Source organism: Malus sylvestris, chromosome 1 (genome assembly GCF_916048215.2).
Source record: "Malus sylvestris chromosome 1, drMalSylv7.2, whole genome shotgun sequence".
Taxonomy (NCBI): Eukaryota; Viridiplantae; Streptophyta; class Magnoliopsida; order Rosales; family Rosaceae; genus Malus; species Malus sylvestris.
Genome location: NC_062260.1, coordinates 21,578,453 through 21,599,436, shown reverse-complemented (window position 1 = coordinate 21,599,436; position 20,984 = coordinate 21,578,453). Strand labels below are relative to the sequence as shown.

General features: G+C 34.5%; 1 protein-coding gene and 2 pseudogenes across 1 annotated transcript; all 3 read right to left on the bottom strand.

The window, feature by feature from the left end:
- Window positions 1-304: 304 nt before the first annotated feature.
- On the bottom strand, window positions 305-1,193 carry LOC126630865 (heat shock 70 kDa protein 4-like; annotated as a pseudogene).
- Window positions 1,194-1,319: 126 nt separating this feature from the next.
- Window positions 1,320-3,941, bottom strand: LOC126614527 (chloroplast envelope membrane 70 kDa heat shock-related protein-like; annotated as a pseudogene).
- A 2,484-nt stretch (window positions 3,942-6,425) lies between these two features.
- On the bottom strand, window positions 6,426-7,517 carry LOC126606270 (CASP-like protein 4D1). Its single transcript, XM_050273668.1, has 3 exons — window positions 7,339-7,517; window positions 6,820-6,940; window positions 6,426-6,638 (listed from the first exon to the last, which is right to left on the bottom strand). The coding sequence occupies exons 1-3, from the start codon at window positions 7,515-7,517 to the stop codon at window positions 6,426-6,428; spliced, it is 513 nt and encodes a 170-aa protein (XP_050129625.1).
- Window positions 7,518-20,984: the final 13,467 nt, after the last annotated feature.

The following is a 20,984-nucleotide window of genomic DNA, read 5'->3' as shown; positions in this document are numbered from 1 at the left end:
AGTTCAAGCTACATATGGTAAAGTGTATTACACCTTTTCTAATTGTGCACAAGTGTCATTACCCGAAAACTATGCATCTCTCTCTCGCTCTCCCTCAGAATCAGGTTCATCCTCCACAAAGCCGTTCCTCCAATCAATCCCTTACACTCAGCCGTCAATGTCACCTCGATTTTGAGCCACGCCTAGGGGTTCCTCTAATCACTGGCCAACGCCATTGCCATGGCTCAGAAGAAATTACAACATGGAGTTTGAAACAAACAACTTGGAGTTTGAATTACAATATATTAAAAAAGAGTAATGAAGATCTTATAAAGGAACGAGCATTTTCAGGAGTTGCAAACAGGACAGAAAGAACAATTTTATCTCTGTCAAAATAACCAGCATATCATATCAATGTCATAAAGCACGACCAGCTAGCAAACATTTTCCTATCAACTGCCTCCTTCCCCCAATTTTGATTTAGCTCAAAGCAATACAACCTGCGCATGATGGAGGCTTCAGCTCACCTGGCATTAGTAACTATCAAATTGGTATAACGCAAATTATTTCATACCTCAGCTTCTCAATTCCTTCAAAAGTTCTTCTGTCACTGTTGATTGTAATCCCTTAATTTCTTTTTTGGCCAGTGGGCGTGTCCTAAGCAGAGACAGCCAGGACACACCATTTGCATCAATTTCAAAGCAAACGTCGAATTTAGGAACATCCTTGGGGGCTGGAGGAATGTCATGGAGTTTAAATTCACCCAAATAGTTATTATTCAAAGTTGTTTTGCTCTCGCCCTCATAAATGGGGAAGGTGATGGTACGTTGGTTATCACAGATAGTAACTAAAGTCGTCTTCTTCTCCATGGTAACTCTCATGCTTCTTGGAATAACAACTCCCATGACATGTTTTCCTAAAGTCTCTATCCCAAATGTTAAAGGGGTGGCATCCAATAGAGTGAAGTCTTGAAGCTTCCCAGTTCCATTCCCACACAAGACAGCAGCATGAACACCGGCACCATAGGCCACCGCTTCATCCGGATTGATGCCCTTGCAAAGCTCCTTTCCCTTGAAAACCTCCTGTAAAAGCTGCTGCATCTTGGGAATTCTAGAAGAGCCACCAGAAACAACAACGTCATGGACACTGGTTATGTCCATTTTAGCATCCCTCTAACACTTCTCCACAGGATCTATACTCTTAAAGATATCCATGTTCAGTTGTTAAAACTTGGCACAGGTGATATTTATATAGAAATCCGTAGCTTGATACAAACAATCAATTTCATCTTCTACAAAAGACGTAAATGAGTCTCCTCTTTGCCTTCTCACAAGCATTTTTTAACCTCTCAATTGCTCTCGAGTTTCCATTGATGCCAAACCATGTTTCCTTGTAAACTCCTCAACAGAGTAAATCACCATTATATTATCAATGTCTTCACCTCCAAGGGTGAGTGTCTTCAGCGGCGGCCTTCACTCCAAACACCCCATTCCCTATAGTAAGTAGAGACGCATCTAAAGTACCATCACTCAAATCAAATATCATGACGTTTCTCTTGCTATACCAACCGGCCTTCTTGTCAAGTGCAAAAGCAACGGCTGCGGCAGTTGGTTCTTTGATGATCGGATGACATTTAGACCAACCGTGTTATCAGCATCTTTTGTAGCTAGCCTGACGCTGCGAGTCAGTAAAGTAAGCAGGAACTTTGATCACACCATTCTTCACAGTTGAGCCGAGAGGCCCGAGACCTCAGCAATCTCCCGCATCTTTCCCATAACCATGGATGATATTTCTTCAGGAGGAAACTGTTTCTTATTGATCTTCATGTGTAACCACAAACATGGGCTTCTCAGCAGGACCTTCAGTGACCTTGAATGGCCGCAGCTTCATATAATTTTGAAGAGAAGGATCACTATATATCCTTTCTATTAAATACTTTGTATCTGAAAATTGATGCGGAATTAGAAAACACATATCATAGGAAAAGCAAGTCCTATGTTAGGGCAGCATAAAACCATATCAATTACCGTATGCTACCGAAAAACGATGAGATAGGTTACACATTCTATATTGAAAAAAATATAACTGTCTATACTTTCCTCCCCAGTATTTGTACAAGACAGAGTAGAGCACGAGCCGCAGGACTAAGAAGTTATGCGTGTGCAGCATAAACATCTTATAAAATGCTATGTCGCTTCCATCTAACCTTCTGAGCTTATTATAATTGGCCTCTAGTTTTCTTTAACGAATTAAGCCTGTAAGTTCTAAACATTCCTAGCAAGTGCGTATGAAGTGAAGATGGATAATACAAAGCTGAAGAAGAAGCCAGGAGGACAAGTGCATTTGCTGCATATGTCTTATTCATAAACACGTTCAGGGCTAGTTTATCTGAACCGTTGTCATCCCATGTTTTAATTAGTTCTGCGGTCTCAAGAAATCCTGCAACAGCTCCTGAAGCTAATAACTTCGACATAACCTGCAGTATATATGCCCAAATTAGCGTTGATCAGAATGCAAGAATAGGAATAGGAATTGAACCCTTTCTTTGATTTTTTGGAATGGAATGGGAAATCAACTGCCATTCCAGTTCTTGATTCCGGGCGGCCAAATAGTATGTTTGAATTAGGGCGTCCACCGTCCACCCAAAACCAATTGATAACGGGTGAGGTCGAAGATTTACATTACGGAGTAATGCTATTTAGAAACCTGACCTCATTGCCGACACCTTCTTTGATACATATGAGTCTCACATACAATGATATAGGGCTCACTTCTATTAAAGGGTGTGCGTGTCAGCACAATGAGGTCAATTATGTGGATCTAAATAGAGTTATTGTCTTTTATGTAAGGAAAGGCTTGAAATTTCAGAGGTGGAATTTTCTTTTTATTCAAATGGAGGATTAGGCAAGATTAGTTCTGAACGAAATAACTCGTAATTATTGCAAACAATTTGATATGAGATAGGAATTCCACACACCTACTCCTCACCGTAGAAATCTAACAGGACGTTCCCGTCATTTCTTTTGCTAAACGGATACTTCCACATACGATTTGGAAGACTGAATATAAAGCTCCAATTACAACCGTTGCACCCGTGTATCTGCAATTACTTCCACATATGATCTCTGCATACTTCTTCGTTTTTTAGCTATTAAATTGAACAAATTTAAAGAGAATCAATGTGAAGAATAAAGAGAGGTGTGCAGAATGTGAAGAATAATGTGCAAAAATCGCTTCCCGTTGAGAATAATGTATGCATGATATTATAAGTTGCTCATCATGAAAGATAAAGGTGATTGAATAAAAGAGTACTCCAAACATATCGATAAGGAACTACATGATAAAAGCGCATCGTCCAAGTTCCCTGAACCTCTCTGTGAATGTTGAGCTTATATACTTCCTGATTAATGGTGGCAAGGATCGCGAAAGACGTAACCAGTATGACAAGGGTCAGGACCCTCAATACAAGAGTAATAATCCGGGCAGTTTTGGAGGAAAGCATTAATTGTCACATCCCGGCCCAGGGCGGACCACTTCCCGGGCCCGCTCCACCACCGTAGAACGATATTGTCCGCTTTTGGCCCCGACCACACCCTCACGGTTTTGTTTCTGAGAACTCACGAGCAACTTCACAGTGGGTCACCTATCATGGGAGTGCTCTGACCACCTTCTCGCTTAACTTCGGAGTTCCAACGGAACCCGAAACCAGTGAGCTCCCAAAAGGCCTCGTGCTAGGTAGGGATGGGAATATACATTTAAGGATCAGTCCCCTGGACGATGTAGGATGTTACATTAATGTTCCCATCTTTGCTTCCTCAGCACTATCAAGGTCTCTGTGTCTGCGTGCCGGGTCCTGGCCTTTGGAGCCAAAGTTTGTTCCAATTTCATGGCCATATATGAAATACACTTTTAAATTTTAGAAACAAGACAGATTGATTAGGACCCTGTGTCTGCATTGCCATCGTTTCTGTTTTTAGAGAAATCATGAGTTTAATTGTTCCCCAAAATAGCATAAAGAATTAGGAGCTGCTACTCATCTACTATATTAGCGGACCCAAGACTTTCAACTTTTTTTCTTTCTTCTTTGTGTTTATGTAAGGGTAGTGATTTTTAGGCTCTTGGTTTTTTTTCTGCACTCATATTCTCTTACTTTTGTCTTTTAATTCTCATTTGATTGAGGAGTGCACAGGAGAAAATAGAACTAATCGAAAATCACTTCCTTCTTGTATAACATAGAGAGTGCACGACATTTTTATTTATAGAGTGTCAATAAAATTTCCGTTTAGATTAAATTCAAAATTAGAAATAATACAAAAGAATGTCAAAGTTATTCGACCTTTGTCTTTTGGATTAAATTAATTGGCAACTTACAAATTAATAAAGGGTAATGTTAGAGAGATCAAATTTCTAAACTACATTTTGTAAACCAAATGTTAGGAGGACCAAAATTTTAAACCAAATGCTAGGGAAACCAAAATTTTAAACCAAATGCTAAGGAAACCAAAATTTTAAACCATTTGGTTTGCAAATTTTGTTTAAAAATTTGGTCTCCCCAGCATTACCCTTAGGTTATTACTTCAACATTGATTAACGTTCTTATTTCCTACTGATAACATATTATTTGGTTTACAAATTTGGTCTCCCTAACACTATCCATTAATAAATATAGACTATATAGTAGTACCAAAAAATAAAGATATATATATATATATATATGTAAATTACCAATCCTCACATCTAGGACTGGAAAAAAGTCACAAAAATCCTGATCTTGACCGAACCCGAACTGAAATCAACCCAAATTTTCCTGAAATTTACGATTTTTGAATATTTTTAGTTCGGTTATTATCACGAACCCGCACCAAACCGACATTTAGATAAGTACCTCAAAAATGAGGCCGTAAGAAATTGAACCCATGATTTTAATAACTATTAGTTACTCATACATAACATTTTTCATTAACCCTAGTTGATTACCATCTTTTCATTTATGCTATTTCATCTCTCTCCTCTCGATTTCAATTTTCACTCAGTTGAATCTTCTCTCTCAAACTCTCTCTCTTTCTCTCAATCGTTCCACCACCAACACTGGACTCACCACCTCTTTCCTCTCCTTTCACACACCTCTCTCTCAACTCTCCTCTCAGCCATATGGTAATGCTTTATGCAAGTTATGTCATGTCAGGCCCTCCATTTCCAAATTGTTCTACCAATTTAAAAAGTAAGTCATATTCTATTCCCTTAAAGAGTTTGAATTTGTGGTGCAACTGCTGCAGCATGTTATTTTGGAGGAAGTTTAAGGACTAAGGGTATCTTGGTTTTGAATTAGGACTCGAATTAGAGATTTACAAATTGGGAATTTGGGGATCTGTCTTTGTTTTGCTTTGATTTGGGATCCTGAAACGTACCAAAATACTGAAAATTTTTCGAGAATATTAAAATTTCAGTTCAGTTTCGATTTTCAGAATCTTATCCCGAAAGAGGTTGGTTTGGAATTCGGTTTGGGATCCTGTCCCGAACCACCTATCCCTTCAAATTTTTCATGTGATGAAAGCAACTCTTAGAGAAACTAACATCACTTTTAATCAATTAGCTAGATCATGATATACACATACAAGTGGGAGATCATAAAATAAATAGTTCATTTTAATCCTTGACAAAGATGACTTTTAGATTAAAACCATGATTAAGATCAAAATTTAATTTTAGTCCCATATTAATTATATTTTGATTTTTAATTATTTCTTTTTTTTTCTTCCTAATTTTTAATGTCTTAATTTTATTTCATTTTCATTTCATTTATCGTAATATATTTTGTTGTAAACATTTAGATAAACTAATTTTTGTTATATAATATATTTCGATTTACTTTTTCTTCTTCATTTAGGTACATTAAATTTATTATAATACATTTCGGTGTATACATTTAGATACATACATTTCGGTACATACATTTCGATACAAACATTTAGGTACACTAATTCAATATAATACATTTCGGTATAAACATTTATGTACATTAATTTAATATAATACATTTCGGTGCATATATTTCGGTACATATACATTTCAGTACTAACCTTTAAATACATTAGTTCAATATAATACATTTCGATACTAACATTTAGGTACATTAATTGAGTCTTTCAAGTTTGAAGAATGTTAAATAAAATTAAGAAATTAAAAAACTTTTTTTTCAGTCAAAAAATAAATTAAAATTTGTATGTTAATAAATTTAAGTATTTAATGGGAGACATTAAATAAATTGCACATTAATTATTTTGGATTAAGGACACATCAAGGGATTATAATCAATATGTAATCTAACATCAGGTTTATTTTAAATTCCATTCTTCTTAAAGGATTAAAGTTAAAAAATCCTAAAATAAAAGGCAAGACACTCAAATATTGGCCAGCTGTTGATGATGCTGCTGCAAAATCTAATTCTAGTAAACCTTCTTGGGAAGTGCATAGGAAGAGAGGACGGATAATATGAAAGTGCAGATGAAGGCAAGGAAGACAAGTCCATCTGCTGCATGTGACCTTTTGATATATTTGTGGACAATGTCAATCTTTACTATGTCGCCCCATTGTTTCTGTAGTTGTGCGGTCATAACAAATCCTGCAACAGCTCCAGTAGCTACTACATTTGATATAACCTGCACAAGTTAGTTTGATTTATTTTTTATCACATTCAAAGATCTTCCATTCACTAGTAGTAGCAGCAATTAATGATTTATATACAACGACAGAACCAGAATTTCAAAAGGATTGATGAACGAATACTTTTGATCCGAAAGTACCAAAATTCGATCGTCAAGCGTTTTCTTTTATATGTACCTTGTCACCATAGAAGTCGAGTAACATGCTCCTATGATTTTCTCTTCTTATGCGGATAACTGCAACTACAGTTTGGAAGACTGAATATGCAATTCCAATAACAATTGCGGCAGCCATGTATCTGCAATTAATCACAGCACAAATGAAAAGAAAAAGTACGATTAGTTTGAAAACTAAATATTAATATAAAGAGAGAAAATTTTACAGAAGTTGTCAAAGACTAAAAATGGGATTTTGAATAGCATTTACTAATCTCTCTCCTTTTCAGAAGGGCGCTAAAAGGGCTTTCCGATAACGTAAACCGATTTTGACAATTTGGGAGAAGAAATTGAAAAGTATTATCAATAGTAAGCATTTTCCAATGTTTTATGGAAAAACAACTATCTTCAAAAAACACTTTCAACGCCTATGAACAAAATTGCTTCCTACAAAAACATTCTCAAACCGGCCCTAAAATGTACTAACTTGTATCATACATTGGACTATAAATTAAATTAATTGCTAGAAATGCATGCACACCGGTATGGCACGTAGTCATAAAAGTGTATTTTGTGATCTTGATCTCCAGACAAAACATTGGAGAGGAGGATGGCGAGTGACACAACTAGAAAAATGGAGGTGAGGACCCTCAACCCAAGAATGACAAACTGGGAAGCTCTGACAGAAGGGAGTGCTGGTGCTGGTGTTTGTGATTCCATCTCTAATTTGCTACTAAAGCAAGCACAACTATAATTAGTAAAGTAATTTAATTAGTATCTTAATTAATCTCTACTGGTGCTGGCGTTTTATAGTCAACTACTTGACAACTCAGAGAGATTTTTCAATGTGACCGGCATACGAGGTGGTACACCACATGTCACTATACAAATGATGGGATATGTGTATTAAAAAGTTAATAACTTAAAAAATAAAATTTCCCACTACTTACATAAAAACACATGATGTACCATCCGTGTTCCCGTCACAACAAAAAAATTCTCGAAAACTCAAGCCTGCATGCCCATATTGTCCTTTTCATTTCGTCAATGTCAAAGTAAACCAAAATAATATTTGGTTTTGTTTCTTTTTTTCGGCATTACCGTATTGATTCACCTGAGTTTCATGGTAGCTAGCGTCGGACAAAGGTAAAATGACAGCAGAAAAGATAGAAATGTAATTTTCCTGCGTCATTAGCTTAATTAACCTTCTTGTGGGGGTGACTTGAACAAAGTTTTGCCATCTGTTGTGGATGTAGACTGCCTAGTATTTTAGCATAATTTGTTGAATATTTACAGTATTTCTGGTAAATTATCACATGGTGGCAGCTACTGATTGATGGTTATGGTATGATCCATGCGTGACGTTTGAGCTGAGTTGTGTAATTATATATAAACTACACGAAATTAATTAGGTTGCAAAATCCAAAAGTTGGAGCGTTGTTTTAAGTAATTAACTTCTACTACCAGTGTCTTTTGGCTCACTACAGCTTTGCAAATCCATGCATGCAACACTTGGAGAACAGCTATTTTCGCTCTTAATCAAGTGGACTCACGCGGTTTCTAATGGGCTCCACGTACCAAATCGAACCGTTGGAGAAAACATTAACCCACAGTGAGGAAGGACGGCACCTACAAAAGAATCTCTAATTAAGAAAAACTTAATGCACTGTCGATGGACATATTTTTTAGGGTTCAGTTTACTATAAAAAAATTTAGTTTTTAATATTTTATACATCAAATTTTTTTTGTCACAGTCTGGTATCTAAGTTTATAATTTGGGGACACTTTCATGCATTCATTAAATTTTCCGTTAGAACCTCTGTTAAATGATGACGTGACACCTACGTGAACAATGAGTAGGTCACGTATCAATATGGGCCAATTAAATATTTAAAATTTAAAAATTAATAAAAATTATTTTGTCCTCCCCCTCCCTCTTTCCAGCACCCTCTTCCCCCTTCCTCTTCAATATCCACCCTCTTCCCCCTCCTTCCCCGAACCAGAGCATCAAGCTTCATATCCAATGCCTTTCCACTGAAATCCAACCCGTTTTTGACCGAACTAGGATAACCAAAGTATTTTAAAAAAATATGTACATACGTGTATGATACGGAATTTATTAACTATGGTATCAATAGGACAAAAATTTTATCGTTTGCTATACGTAATAATATCAATAACCAATGAAGTCATTTCGTAATTTCTTGTCTCTCTATGCACTCATCTTATTTTAATTTCTTAATCATTGGATTGAATAAGTTAAAGAAAACAAAAACAAAAATAAAAAAAGTGTAGAAGGAAAAAACAAAAGTATGAAAATCAAGCTAGAACCTATAGATTCATTGAGCGTAAACCTGAACAGTGTGATGTAATTTACCTTCGGTGATTCATCATCTTCTCTACAAGACTACTACACACATATTCTCTCTACGCCTAACAGAGACTCATCATGTATACATGCCACCGTATATGCATATATAGACATGTGTTCATAGAGAACCCATCGCCTTTACGCCCTGTCATATACTAATCATCACAGATGATTCACAATGTATTGCACATCACACCACTCTTTCTTATAACTACACCAATGGTTTAATTCTCTTTCCTAGAGATATGTAGGCAAACCTATCCGGATTCAAACACACCCGCCAATCAACCTCATTCTCCCCTCGCCATAGATCATGGAGAATTCTGTTTGTACCATACTTGACCAATCCCGAAACTACCGAGCACTGGTCAATGTTATACCGTCAAGGACCCAGAAGAGTTTCCCTCCAACCAGGAGGCCAATCACAGCGCGACACGTGTTGACATCAGAAGCCAATCATAGCGCGACACGTGTCAACATCGGAAGCCAATCACAACACGACACGTGTCAATGTCAGAACAAAGCTAGAAACTCTCTTCTATAAAAGGAGATCATTCTCCCACAATATTTCCTAATGTCATTTGTACTTACTAAAGGAGAGTTTGAACCGATGTGCTTGTGTAAACCCTTCACAATTAATGAGAACTCCTCTACTCCGTGGACGTAACCAATCTGAGTGAACCACGTACATCTTGTGTTTGCTTGCCTGTCTCTATCCATTTACATACTTATCCACACTAGTGACCGGAGTAATCTAGCGAAGGTCACAAACTTAACATTTTCTATTGTACCAAAGTCCTCACTGATTTTGTGCATCAACAAATTCCAACCAAGTTTTGCCTCCATCCGCGGGTATGAGTGAATTTGGTTCCAACATATACCAATTGTTTTTAAGTGTAAAGTGTATCCATTTTTTTATGTAAAATTCGTTCAATTCTTTTATAATCCTTTTAAACTTATAGGTGTACAGTTTTTTCATTGATTTGAGAATGTATCCATATCAAGTGCATTCGAAAAACTTTACTAAAGTTATTAAGCTTAGATTATTAATTTTTTGTTGTGTGGTTTAGAAGACTGAACCCATGTTCTGAGTTTGAAGAATCTACCAAATGTTTTATGGTGTAATTAATAATTTTAATTAATATTGATGTATATGCCCACGTTTATATGTATGTATGTGTGTATGTATGTACGTATACAATATGTTTATATATATATATATATATATATATATATATATATATGTACTTATTTTTATGGAAAAACTTGATTTTCTATCGATTTTGAATTTTTATTAACGAGGTGGGAAGTATAATTGATCTTTTAATCTTTTCAATCCCACAATAATGAATTTATTTAAAATCATTAACATAGGCAACTAGAAATTTTAAATTTTAAGTTAAAAATATAATAATTAACGTGCAAATATAATAATATTGGGTGCTTTGATGAAAAACTAAAAACCAATAATGTTTCAAAAAGTATTGATGGTTTGAAACTACATTTAAAGTTTTTTATTTTATTTTATTAAATTTCTATTGTATAGATGATGTAATGATCAAAGAAAAATGCAAGGAGTAAAACATCAATCAATCAATCAATCACCAATTTATTAACAAAATAATTATGCTCTGTGTCATCCTGCACATTGGTTCATTCCTCTTGACCAAGGAAGAAAATATCGGAAATATCGGTAGTCCGAAAACACGGAAATATCGATGCAAATATCGGTAAAATATCGATATCGATAAAAATTACATGGAAACCACGGAAATTGTAAGAAAAACTTGGAAATTTTTATTGAAACTTTGTAGGATGTTTATTTAGTCAATTATCTATTAGTTTATCACAAAAAATTGGAAAGAAATGCATTGCATGATGGATTTAACATTATCAAGTTGATTGTATAGCGAGCTGACAAACATTGTGAGTGTAGAAAATATGTAGTAATTAATGAAAGAAGTCTAAACACACCATAATCATTTATATATAATGAATTAGTACAATATTTTACACTTTAGTACCACATAGAGTTTCTATGAGGTTCAAATTTTTCACTATCTTCATCATCTCTACGTGTAGAATGAGTGTATTGTGAAGAGTAGTTATCAAATGATAAATCCCCAAAATAGTTTTGCATGTAATTGTTAACATGCCACCCATATGGATCTGAGATTGGTTGAGGTTGTCCATAAGAAAAATCATTTGAAGATTGAGTCTGGGATTGTTTCCATGAGTCGCTCGATTCCATCCCAACAGGAATGGGATATGAAGGGTAGGGAAATGGTTGGTTATCAGTATAACCATAGTTACTACTTCCCAATCCAACAGAGTCTGAAGTTCTAGATAACGAGTCATCTTCTTGACTTGAGAAAATCCCCTTGCCTCTTTCTCTGCGAGTATAGTCCTTCCCTATGGCACCAATTCCTGGTCCTGCCCGCCTACTGCCATGGTCATCATCCTGTGTTGCATGCGTGAAGTTTGCCTCACCAGTGAAAGGGCTCATATATCCGGGAGGTAGTGGTCCATAATAGTTTCCATATCCACCACCACTACCTCCAGCTCCACTACCTCCAGCTCCACTATGTCCTTCATCATTCCCACCTCCGGTGGTAGGTGAGTCTCCTGATCTTGTACTAGAGCTATCATTAGTATCAGCACGATGTTGTGGTTGTGTAGGATTGGAAGAAGGTGGAATTCCAGTGTTTCTTGGTCTTGGGCGCAAAAGTTCGTCCAAAGAGTCAGCGCTGCTAGACCCCACCTCCTCCTCTAATACTCTTTCTACATTTATCCCTTCATTACGTGCTTCTTCAGCAACTCTGGGAACTGGGTTGCCTTCATCATCATCTAGATGAAGAGGTCTAATCCATTGAAAAAGTTGGTTACCCTCTGTATCATCATCTTCACCAACAATATCAAACACATCTAGTGGGTCCCCACGGTCGACATGATCTATTTCTGCTTCCTTATCTCGAATTTGAAGCTTCATGTTGTAGTAGCAATAAACTAATTTTTCCAAGCTACTATGAGCCAACTTATTTCTTTGCTTTGTGTATATGAGTGCAAATGTGCTCCAATTTCTTTCACAAGCAGATGAGGAAGCTATTTGTGATAATACTTTGATTGCTAACTTTCTCACAGTTGGTGCATCGGTCTCATACATGATCCATCATTCAGCTACAATGAAAAACAATGTTGATAAGCCTAATAACTCCAACAAATTCTATTATAAACTTATAGTGAAATATGTTTATACTCACTAGGAGACATATTTGTTCGAGCAGCAACTGATGTTGGTTCTCCAAAAGTTCTTCTTGCATCTTTAAACCATGTTAGCTGAATTCAATAAATCGTGTTAGTTTAATCCAACAAAGTAATTATTATAATTTAAGTAATTGTCTACCTCATTTCCAAATTGGCCAACTGCTGGTGATGCAGGGTCTAATTTAGAGTATACATTATGTACAGCACGTATAAGGTTACCATCATCTCCAACACCGGGTCTGTATTGGTATCGGGGATTCAAATAATATGTTGTTCAAAGAAACACATACTCTAATAAGAGAAATAATACTTATGCAACTAAAGAAACGAATTGCAAAATTATGACATAATTTATACCTGCTGCATGCAAATCGTGGTATAATGTTTTATACCATCGGTCTTCAATTATCTTTATGACCCACCTTGCACCATGTTTTCTTTCCAATTCATCCTTCACTACACGCATCAACTCATATACTGCCCCCATAGTAGGATACACCTCTGTGTCAACGATCCGTAAAACTTTGTAAAGAGGTTCAAACACTTGACACACATGTTCTGTTTGAGTCCAAAAAGCATGATCAAGCACTATACTTTCCACCATACGACCTGTATTTGAGCGGCTGAAATTGTGGTTGGCCCAATCATCACTAGTGAATAGTTGCTTCAACCCTGCTTTCTTTTTGAGTAGGCTGTTTAATGCAATATAGTTGGTGGCGAATCGAGTGGTAGCTGGACGAATAATTTCTCCTTTGCAAAATTCACGCATCTTTGCCAACAACCAACCGTGATTGTAAATATAATTTGTGATCGTTCTAGCTCTTTTGACCACAGTAGCAACATTCTCTCTCTTCCCCATTGCCTCAAACATGAGATCAATACAATGTGCTGCACATGATGTCCAAAACACATTATGATGCTTCATTAACTTTTTTCCAGCTTTGACAAATGCAGAACCGTTGTCGGTCACGACTTGGACAACATTATGCTCTCCCACCTCCATGATTACATCCCTCAATAATTTGTAAATATACTTGTAATTCTTTATATGGTCTGAAGCATCAACAGACTTCAAAAAAATTGTCTTTCCCTTGGAGTATACCATGAAGTTGATGATAGACAATCTGGTCGGGCCGGTCCATCCGTCACACATGATTGTGCAACCATTAGTTTCCCACTTTGACCTCAACTTGTTAACATACTCGCCAATGTCTTTATACTCCATATCCAAATATTTGTTTCTTATCTCATAGGGAGTGGGAGGTTGTACTCCAACACCGGCCTGTTGACATCCCACTACCATATTTTTGAAATGATGTGATGATGCCTTCGCAGCAGGGACATTTTCATAGATAAAGAACTTGCTAATTAGACGCCCCATTCCCTCCTTCACATTACCTCCAGTGAAATAACTCCAAACACTCTTTTGACGTGCTTTGGATGACTTATATAAACTTGGGGCTATTGGTGGTGTTGGTTGTGATTCTCTAAGACTGCCTCCCCGTCTCATTTGTGCACCACCACTTGTCCCGGAACCTTGTGCTCTATTAGGAATTTTATGAAGGTGTTCTCTTTCCCATGCTGACTGTTTGGAGGCACGTAATGCTTGTTTCAAACTGCGTCGTTCTTCAGGTCCCATGTCATCATCACATTCGTCCTCATCGTCATCATCATCACTGTCAACCGCTTGGCCATAGACTTCTCCCCGTAGCCCAACTCGAATATTTTCCATTCCATGTGTTATCTTTTCCTTCTGCTGTTTTTTATTTTTTAATAATGTGCTGATGAATGCCTTCACTTCTGGGGGGACATTATCGCATCGTTAGACATTTTTTTATGGATCTAATCCACTAAGATGGTACTTAAGTCGTGTCACTCCGCCACTCTTCATTACCCGACCACAATATTTGCAAATTGTGCCATGTTTGTTTCCGTCTATTGGGTCTCCATGTTCCCAAGCTGGATCACGTTTACTGGACATCTTAAACGTACCTATATTTATTTTTCATGAAAATTAGACAATTATTTTTTGATAAAATAAGAGAACCTAAATAATAAAGTTATTCTACAGAAGAATTAAATACAAAGTAAAGAAAATGATTGTAAAAATTTAAGTAATTATACAAATAATATGGAATAATAAAACCTAATATTAATGAATAATAATCCAATTTGATAAAAAAAAAATCCTAATATAAAACATGGTGATGAATAATAATCCAATTTGATAATAATCCAATTTAATGAATAATAATCCAATTTGATAATAATCCAATTTAATGAATAATAATCCAATTTGATAATAATCCAATTTAATGAATAATAATCCAATTTGATAATAATCCAATTTAATGAATAATCCACCAATTTGATAAAAAAAAAATAATCCTAATATAAAACATGGTGATGAATAATAATCCAATTTGATAATAATCCAATTTAATGAATAATAATCCAATTTGATAATAATCCAATTTAATGAATAATCCACCAATTTGATAAAAAAATAATCCTAATATAAAACATGGTGATGAATAATAATCCAATTTGATAATAATCCAATTTAATGAATAATAATCCAATTTAATGAATAATCCACCAATTTGATAAAAAAATAATCCTAATATAAAACATGGTGATGAATAATAATCCAATTTGATAATAATCCAATTTAATGAATAATAATCCAATTTAATGAATAATCCACCAATTTGATAAAAAAATAATCCTAATATAAAACATGGTGATGAATAATAATCCAATTTGATAATAATCCAATTTAATGAATAATAATCCAATTTGATAATAATCCAATTTAATGAATAATCCAATTTGATAATAATCCAATTTAATGAATAATAATCCAATTTGATAAAAAAAATAATCCTAATATAAAACATGGTGATGAATAATAATCCAATTTGATAATAATCCAATTTAATGAATAATCCAATTTGATAATAATCCAATTTAATGAATAATAATCCAATTTGATAATAAAAAAAACCTAATATTAATGAATAATAATCCAATTTGATAATAAAAAAAAACCTAATATTAATGAATAATAATCCAATTTGATAATGAAAATGGTAAGGGAAATAAAATAATAAATAACATTAAACATATTAAAATTATCCTAGGGAATAATTATACAACATTACTTAATTACTTAAAAAAATTAACATGTAATGGTTAACATTACTTAATTACTTACAAAAATTAACATGCAAGTATTAATTACTTAAAAAGATTAACATACGAGTCCACACAAATTTATTTGTTGTTGTATAAATTACAATAATATAAATTTAAGTTTGTAAACTTACCTTAAATATGGAACCCTTTGTGTTCAAGCTTTGGAATGGATCTGGAATGGTTTTGAAAATGGTATGGGAAGAAGAAGAAACGAAAATTCTGTGAATGCCTCTGATACTCCACCTCTGATAAGGTGAAAGAATGTAAGTATATAACAGACATTGACACACTGTTTTGCATGTGAAAGAATCTTACGGACTGTCACACGATTTCATTATGAAAGCACTATTATTTGTTGTCCATGGTCTGAAATTGCAAAAAGTTATTTGGATCATTGGATCAGAGAGCTAGAGATAGGTTTTGAATTATTTGGATCATTGGATGCTTTTTTTTTCTTACACGCCACCACAGACAGTCAAAAATGACTCACACTCACACTCCACCACACACGCACTTCGAGACCCCCCACACCACACCACACACGCACACCACACAGCACACAGAGACTGACCTCAGTCTCTCTCTCGATCATTCCTTCCTTCTCTCTCGAACCGTCTCAATCTCTCTCTTCTCTCTCTTCTCTCTCTGAGTCTTCGTTCTCAGTCTTCTCCCTTCCCCCTTCTCCAGTTCTTCCACACACACACACAGACATCATCTCTCGAATCTCGATCCATCTCTCGATCCTCCTCGTCTGCGTCTCCCTCTGCTCCTCCCATCTCACCCGCCCTAAACCCAGCCGTCGACACCACTCGATAACCGCCTTCTAAACCACCTTGTTCCATGGAGATGGACCGGAATTCATCGTAGTCGTCGGTGAGGAGCACGGCGTTGTCCCAGCCGTCTTGGATTCGTGAGGAAGACGACGTTCCCAGGCTCCTACTTCTCTTCTTCTCAGCTTTTAATTTAATTTTTGTACAGATTTCAATTTTTCTGCATGTTGCACCATTTTTGTACTGAAATCGATTTTAGGGATTTAGGAATTAGGGATTCAGTTCATTTGCTTTGAATTCGAATTTGGGGATTTAGGGATTCGGTTAATTTGCTCCGGCGTTCTTCTCGGCTTGTAAATTACAATTTTTGTACAGATTGCGATTTTTCTGCATGTTGCACCATTTTTGTACTGAAATCGATTTTAGGGATTTAGGAATTAGGGATTCAGTTCATTTGCTTTGAATTCGAATTTGGGGATTTAGGGATTCGGTTTATTTGCTCCAGCGTTCTTCTCGGCTTGTAAATTACAATTTTTGTACAGATTGCGATTTTTCTGCATGTTGCACCATTTTTGTACTGAAATCAATTTTAGGGATTTAGGAATTAGGGATTCAGTTCATTTGCTTTGAATTCGAATTTGGGGATTTAGGGATCCGGTTTATTTGCTCCGGCGTTCTTCTCCGATTTGAGCAAATACAAAATATCGCAATAGTTTCGAAAATATCGCGATATTATCGATAATATCGATAATATCGCGATATTTTGACGAAAACAATTTGGATAGTTAATAAAATATCGGGGTCCCAAAAAAACGATAATATCGGCGATATTTCACCGATATTATCGATATTTTCTTCACTGCTCTTGACTCATGATAATGGGCAAAAGAAACTGCTCTCGAACTTCTCTTAGGATTACCTTATCAACAAGGTTATTTGCTTGTTTTCCAAATCCTTTTTTTCTCTCTATTATCAATCATGATCAATCCAATAATACCTGCAACAAAGTTTAGAGTCATTTACATTATATCAAGATTTCAAAAGCTGAATTTTTTTACAAAGAGTAATTGTGGATACAAATTTCCGCATTTTTCTTCTTTGACGAAAATGCATCTGTAAAGTAATAACACCTAAGATTAACGCCAAGAGCCTCACGCGCCCATGATGAATGGGGGAGGCGGCTTTGGCCGAAGAATCTCGGATGCCAAAGTTAGAATTTTAGAGAGAAAGTGTTTAGGGATTTTTAGGTAGAGAGAATGAACTTAACTTTTGGAGAAAAAATGGGACTATATATAGGGGTGTGGCTGGCCTTATTTGGAGAATAGGGACTGACCACTTATGGTGGTTTCATGAGGTTAATTGCAAAATATTATGTGAAATAATATATTGCAATTAACTTGGTAATCAATCCCAATTTAAATAGAATAATTGGGAGTTACCTTGTGGGTGAGGATTTGATGAGGAGTGATGAGAGGGTTTTGAATAAATACCATTTTGATCACCTTTGACTCTTCCTTGATTGAGCCATTATCGTCCGTTGCATGCGCGTGGGAATCCCAGTGTGCCTTAAGGGCAATTTTGTCTTTTTCACCCAAAAGTCCACGTGTTGCCTCTATAATTTTCTTGATTATTTTTTGCTCCACAGTTGCTATAAGGTTAGATTTTTTTTTTTTCTTTACCATAGACGATGATACCATCCCCGCCAAGAGATGTGTATGAATATAAGTTTTACATTGGGTTTGAGAAAATAAAATACAATATAAATGTATGATTTCACTCTTAATAACAACGAAATTTTTTGTGATAAAACTCAATATCTAGCAATAAGTGATTAAGTTGAGACAATATTGATATGGTTAGGAGTAGGCGAGTGACCCGTCTCTCTGAATATCTGATACCATCATTGAAAACTTCTTATAGGTGTGTTATGTATTATACACATACATTAAATGCCATATAAAAAAAACTGCAGTAACGTGCATACGTGTATGATGTACTTGACGAACCAAATCCAACATATAATATAACAGAAATTTAAAGAAAAAACATCTTGAAGGAGTTTCCAAAAAAAAAAAAAAAAACATCTTGAGGGATGATCTAACACTAGACTTGGCAGTTTTTGACACGACACGGTGACACGACACGAAAACGACACGAAAATAATGGGTTTCGGGTCAACACGATAACTTATCGGGTCACTATCGGGTGACCCGTTAAGAACCCGTTAATAACGGGTTCTTAACAGGTATACACATGGGTAACACGTGGGTAACCTGATTCGACCCGTTAAGAAAAAAATTATTTTAATAATTTTAAAGTTTAATTACTAAAAGATTTATTATAAAATACAATAGTCATATTAGTATATACAATATATTCTATATTAAATATACAGTTTTGTATTATCGTTCTATATAAATTATAAAAAAATTAAAAAAAAAGTTTTAGTCATTATTTATTTTTATTATGAGAGTTCCTTATTATCATTACTAGGATAAATTTTACATAACATATTCTTGTCCAAAATTAAAATATACTAGTATAGTATTTGTATATGCAAGAACTAAGAAGACACACATACAAGTATGAAAAATGTGAAAGAATATATAAACACTTGTGATTTATCATTATTCCTCTACGAATAGATAATTGTTACACTTATATTATCGTTTAGATTTTTAAAATCCTTCAAACCCTCATGAATAATGTTTTTTATTTGAGGGCAAAATTAATAAAATTAATAATAATTATTGTAGAAGTGTAAAAAATGTAAAAATATATATATACAATCACTCATATATAAAAAAATGTAAATGCCTTAAATTAAAGATCAAATTTATTCATTACATTCTTATAGGGTCGAAGAGTGTATATGTACAAAATCATCAAAATCGAAGCTAAAATAACCGTTAAATTGTAATTTTTCGTTTATAACCGTCGAAAACTTTTGTTCCGTTACGTAATCTCTGAATGTTTGTTTTTTACGATTTTTTAAGTTTGCAATCTCGGAATGTGGACAAATAAGTTTGACGGTTGGATCGTTGAAAAAAGTTTCGTAGAATGCATATTGCGTCAAAACGGTATATTAAACAAACACTTAGAGTTAATATTATACTTCTATTAAGTATAAAATAAGTTTTTGTGGTATCCACTAGTGTAAATACTTTAAATTAAAGATCAAATTTATTCATTACATTCTTATAGGGTCGAGGAGTGTATCTGTAAAAAATCATCAAAATCAGAGCTAAAATAACGGTTAAATTGTGATTTTTCGTTTATAATCGTCGAAAACTTTTGTTCCATTACGTAATCTCTGAATGTTTGTTTTTTACGATTTTTTACATATGCGATCTTGGAATGTGTACAAATAAGTTTGACGGTTGGATCGTTGAAATTGTTTTTGTAGAATCCATATTGCGTCAAAACGATAGATTAAACAAACACTTGAAGTTAATATTATACTTTTATTAAGTATAAAATAAGTTTTTGTGGTATCCACTAGTGTAAATACTTTAAATTAAAGATCAAATTTATTCATTACATTCTTATAGGGTCGAGGAGTGTATCTGTAAAAAATCATCAAAATCGGAGATAAAATAACCGTTAAATTGTGATTTTTCGTTTATAATCGTCGAAAACTTTTGTTCCATTACGTAATCTCTGAATGTTTTTTTTTTATGATTTTTTACGTATGCGATCTCGGAATGTGTGCAAATAAGTTTGACGGTTGGATCATTGAAAAAAGTTTTGTAGAATGCATATTGCGTCAAAACAGTAGATTAAACAAACATTTAGAGTTAATATTATACTTCTATTAAGTATAAAATAAGTTTTTGTGGTATCCACTAGTGTAAATACTTTAAATTAAAGATCAAATTTATTCATTACATTCTTATAGGTCGAGGAGTCTATCTGTAAAAAATCATCAAAATCGGAGATAAAATAACCGTTAAATTGTGATTTTTCGTTTATAACCGTCGAAAACTTTTGTTCTATTACGTAATCTCTAAATGTTTTTTTTTACATTTTTTTACGTATGCGATCTCGGAATGTGTACAAATAAGTTTGACGGTTGGATCGTTGAAAAAAGTTTCGTAGAATGCATATTGCGTCAAAATGGTAGATTAAACAAACACTTAGAGTTAATATTATACTTCTATTAAGTATAAAATAAGTTTTTGTAGTATCCACTAGTGTAAATACTTTAAATTAAAGATCAAATTTATTCATTACATTCTTATAGGGTCGAGGAGTGTATCTGTAAAAAATCATCAAACTCGGAGATAAAATAACCGTTAAATTGTGATTTTTCGTTTATAACCGTCGAAAAGTTTTGTTCCATTACGTAATCTCTGAATGTTTGTTTTTTATGATTTTTTACGTATGCGATCTCAGAATGTGTACAAATAAGTTTGATGGTTGGATCGTTGAAAAAAGTTTTTTAGAATGCATATTGCGTCAAAATAGTAGATTAAACAAACACTTAGAGTTAATATTATACTTCTATTAAGTATAAAATAAGTTTTTGTGGTATCCACTAGTGTAAATACTTTAAATTAAAGATCAAATTTATTCATTACATTC

Bases quoted from the DNA above. Each gene is read 5' to 3' on its own strand.
- LOC126606270 (XM_050273668.1), bottom strand. From the start codon at position 7,517: ATGGAATCACAAACACCAGCACCAGCACTCCCTTCTGTCAGAGCTTCC. The intron at 6,941-7,338 runs GTGTGCATGCAT...GATTAATTGCAG, and splicing joins TATGACTACGTGCCATACCG to ATACATGGCTGCCGCAATTG. The intron at 6,639-6,819 runs GTACATATAAAA...TAACTTGTGCAG, and splicing joins TCGACTTCTATGGTGACAAG to GTTATATCAAATGTAGTAGC.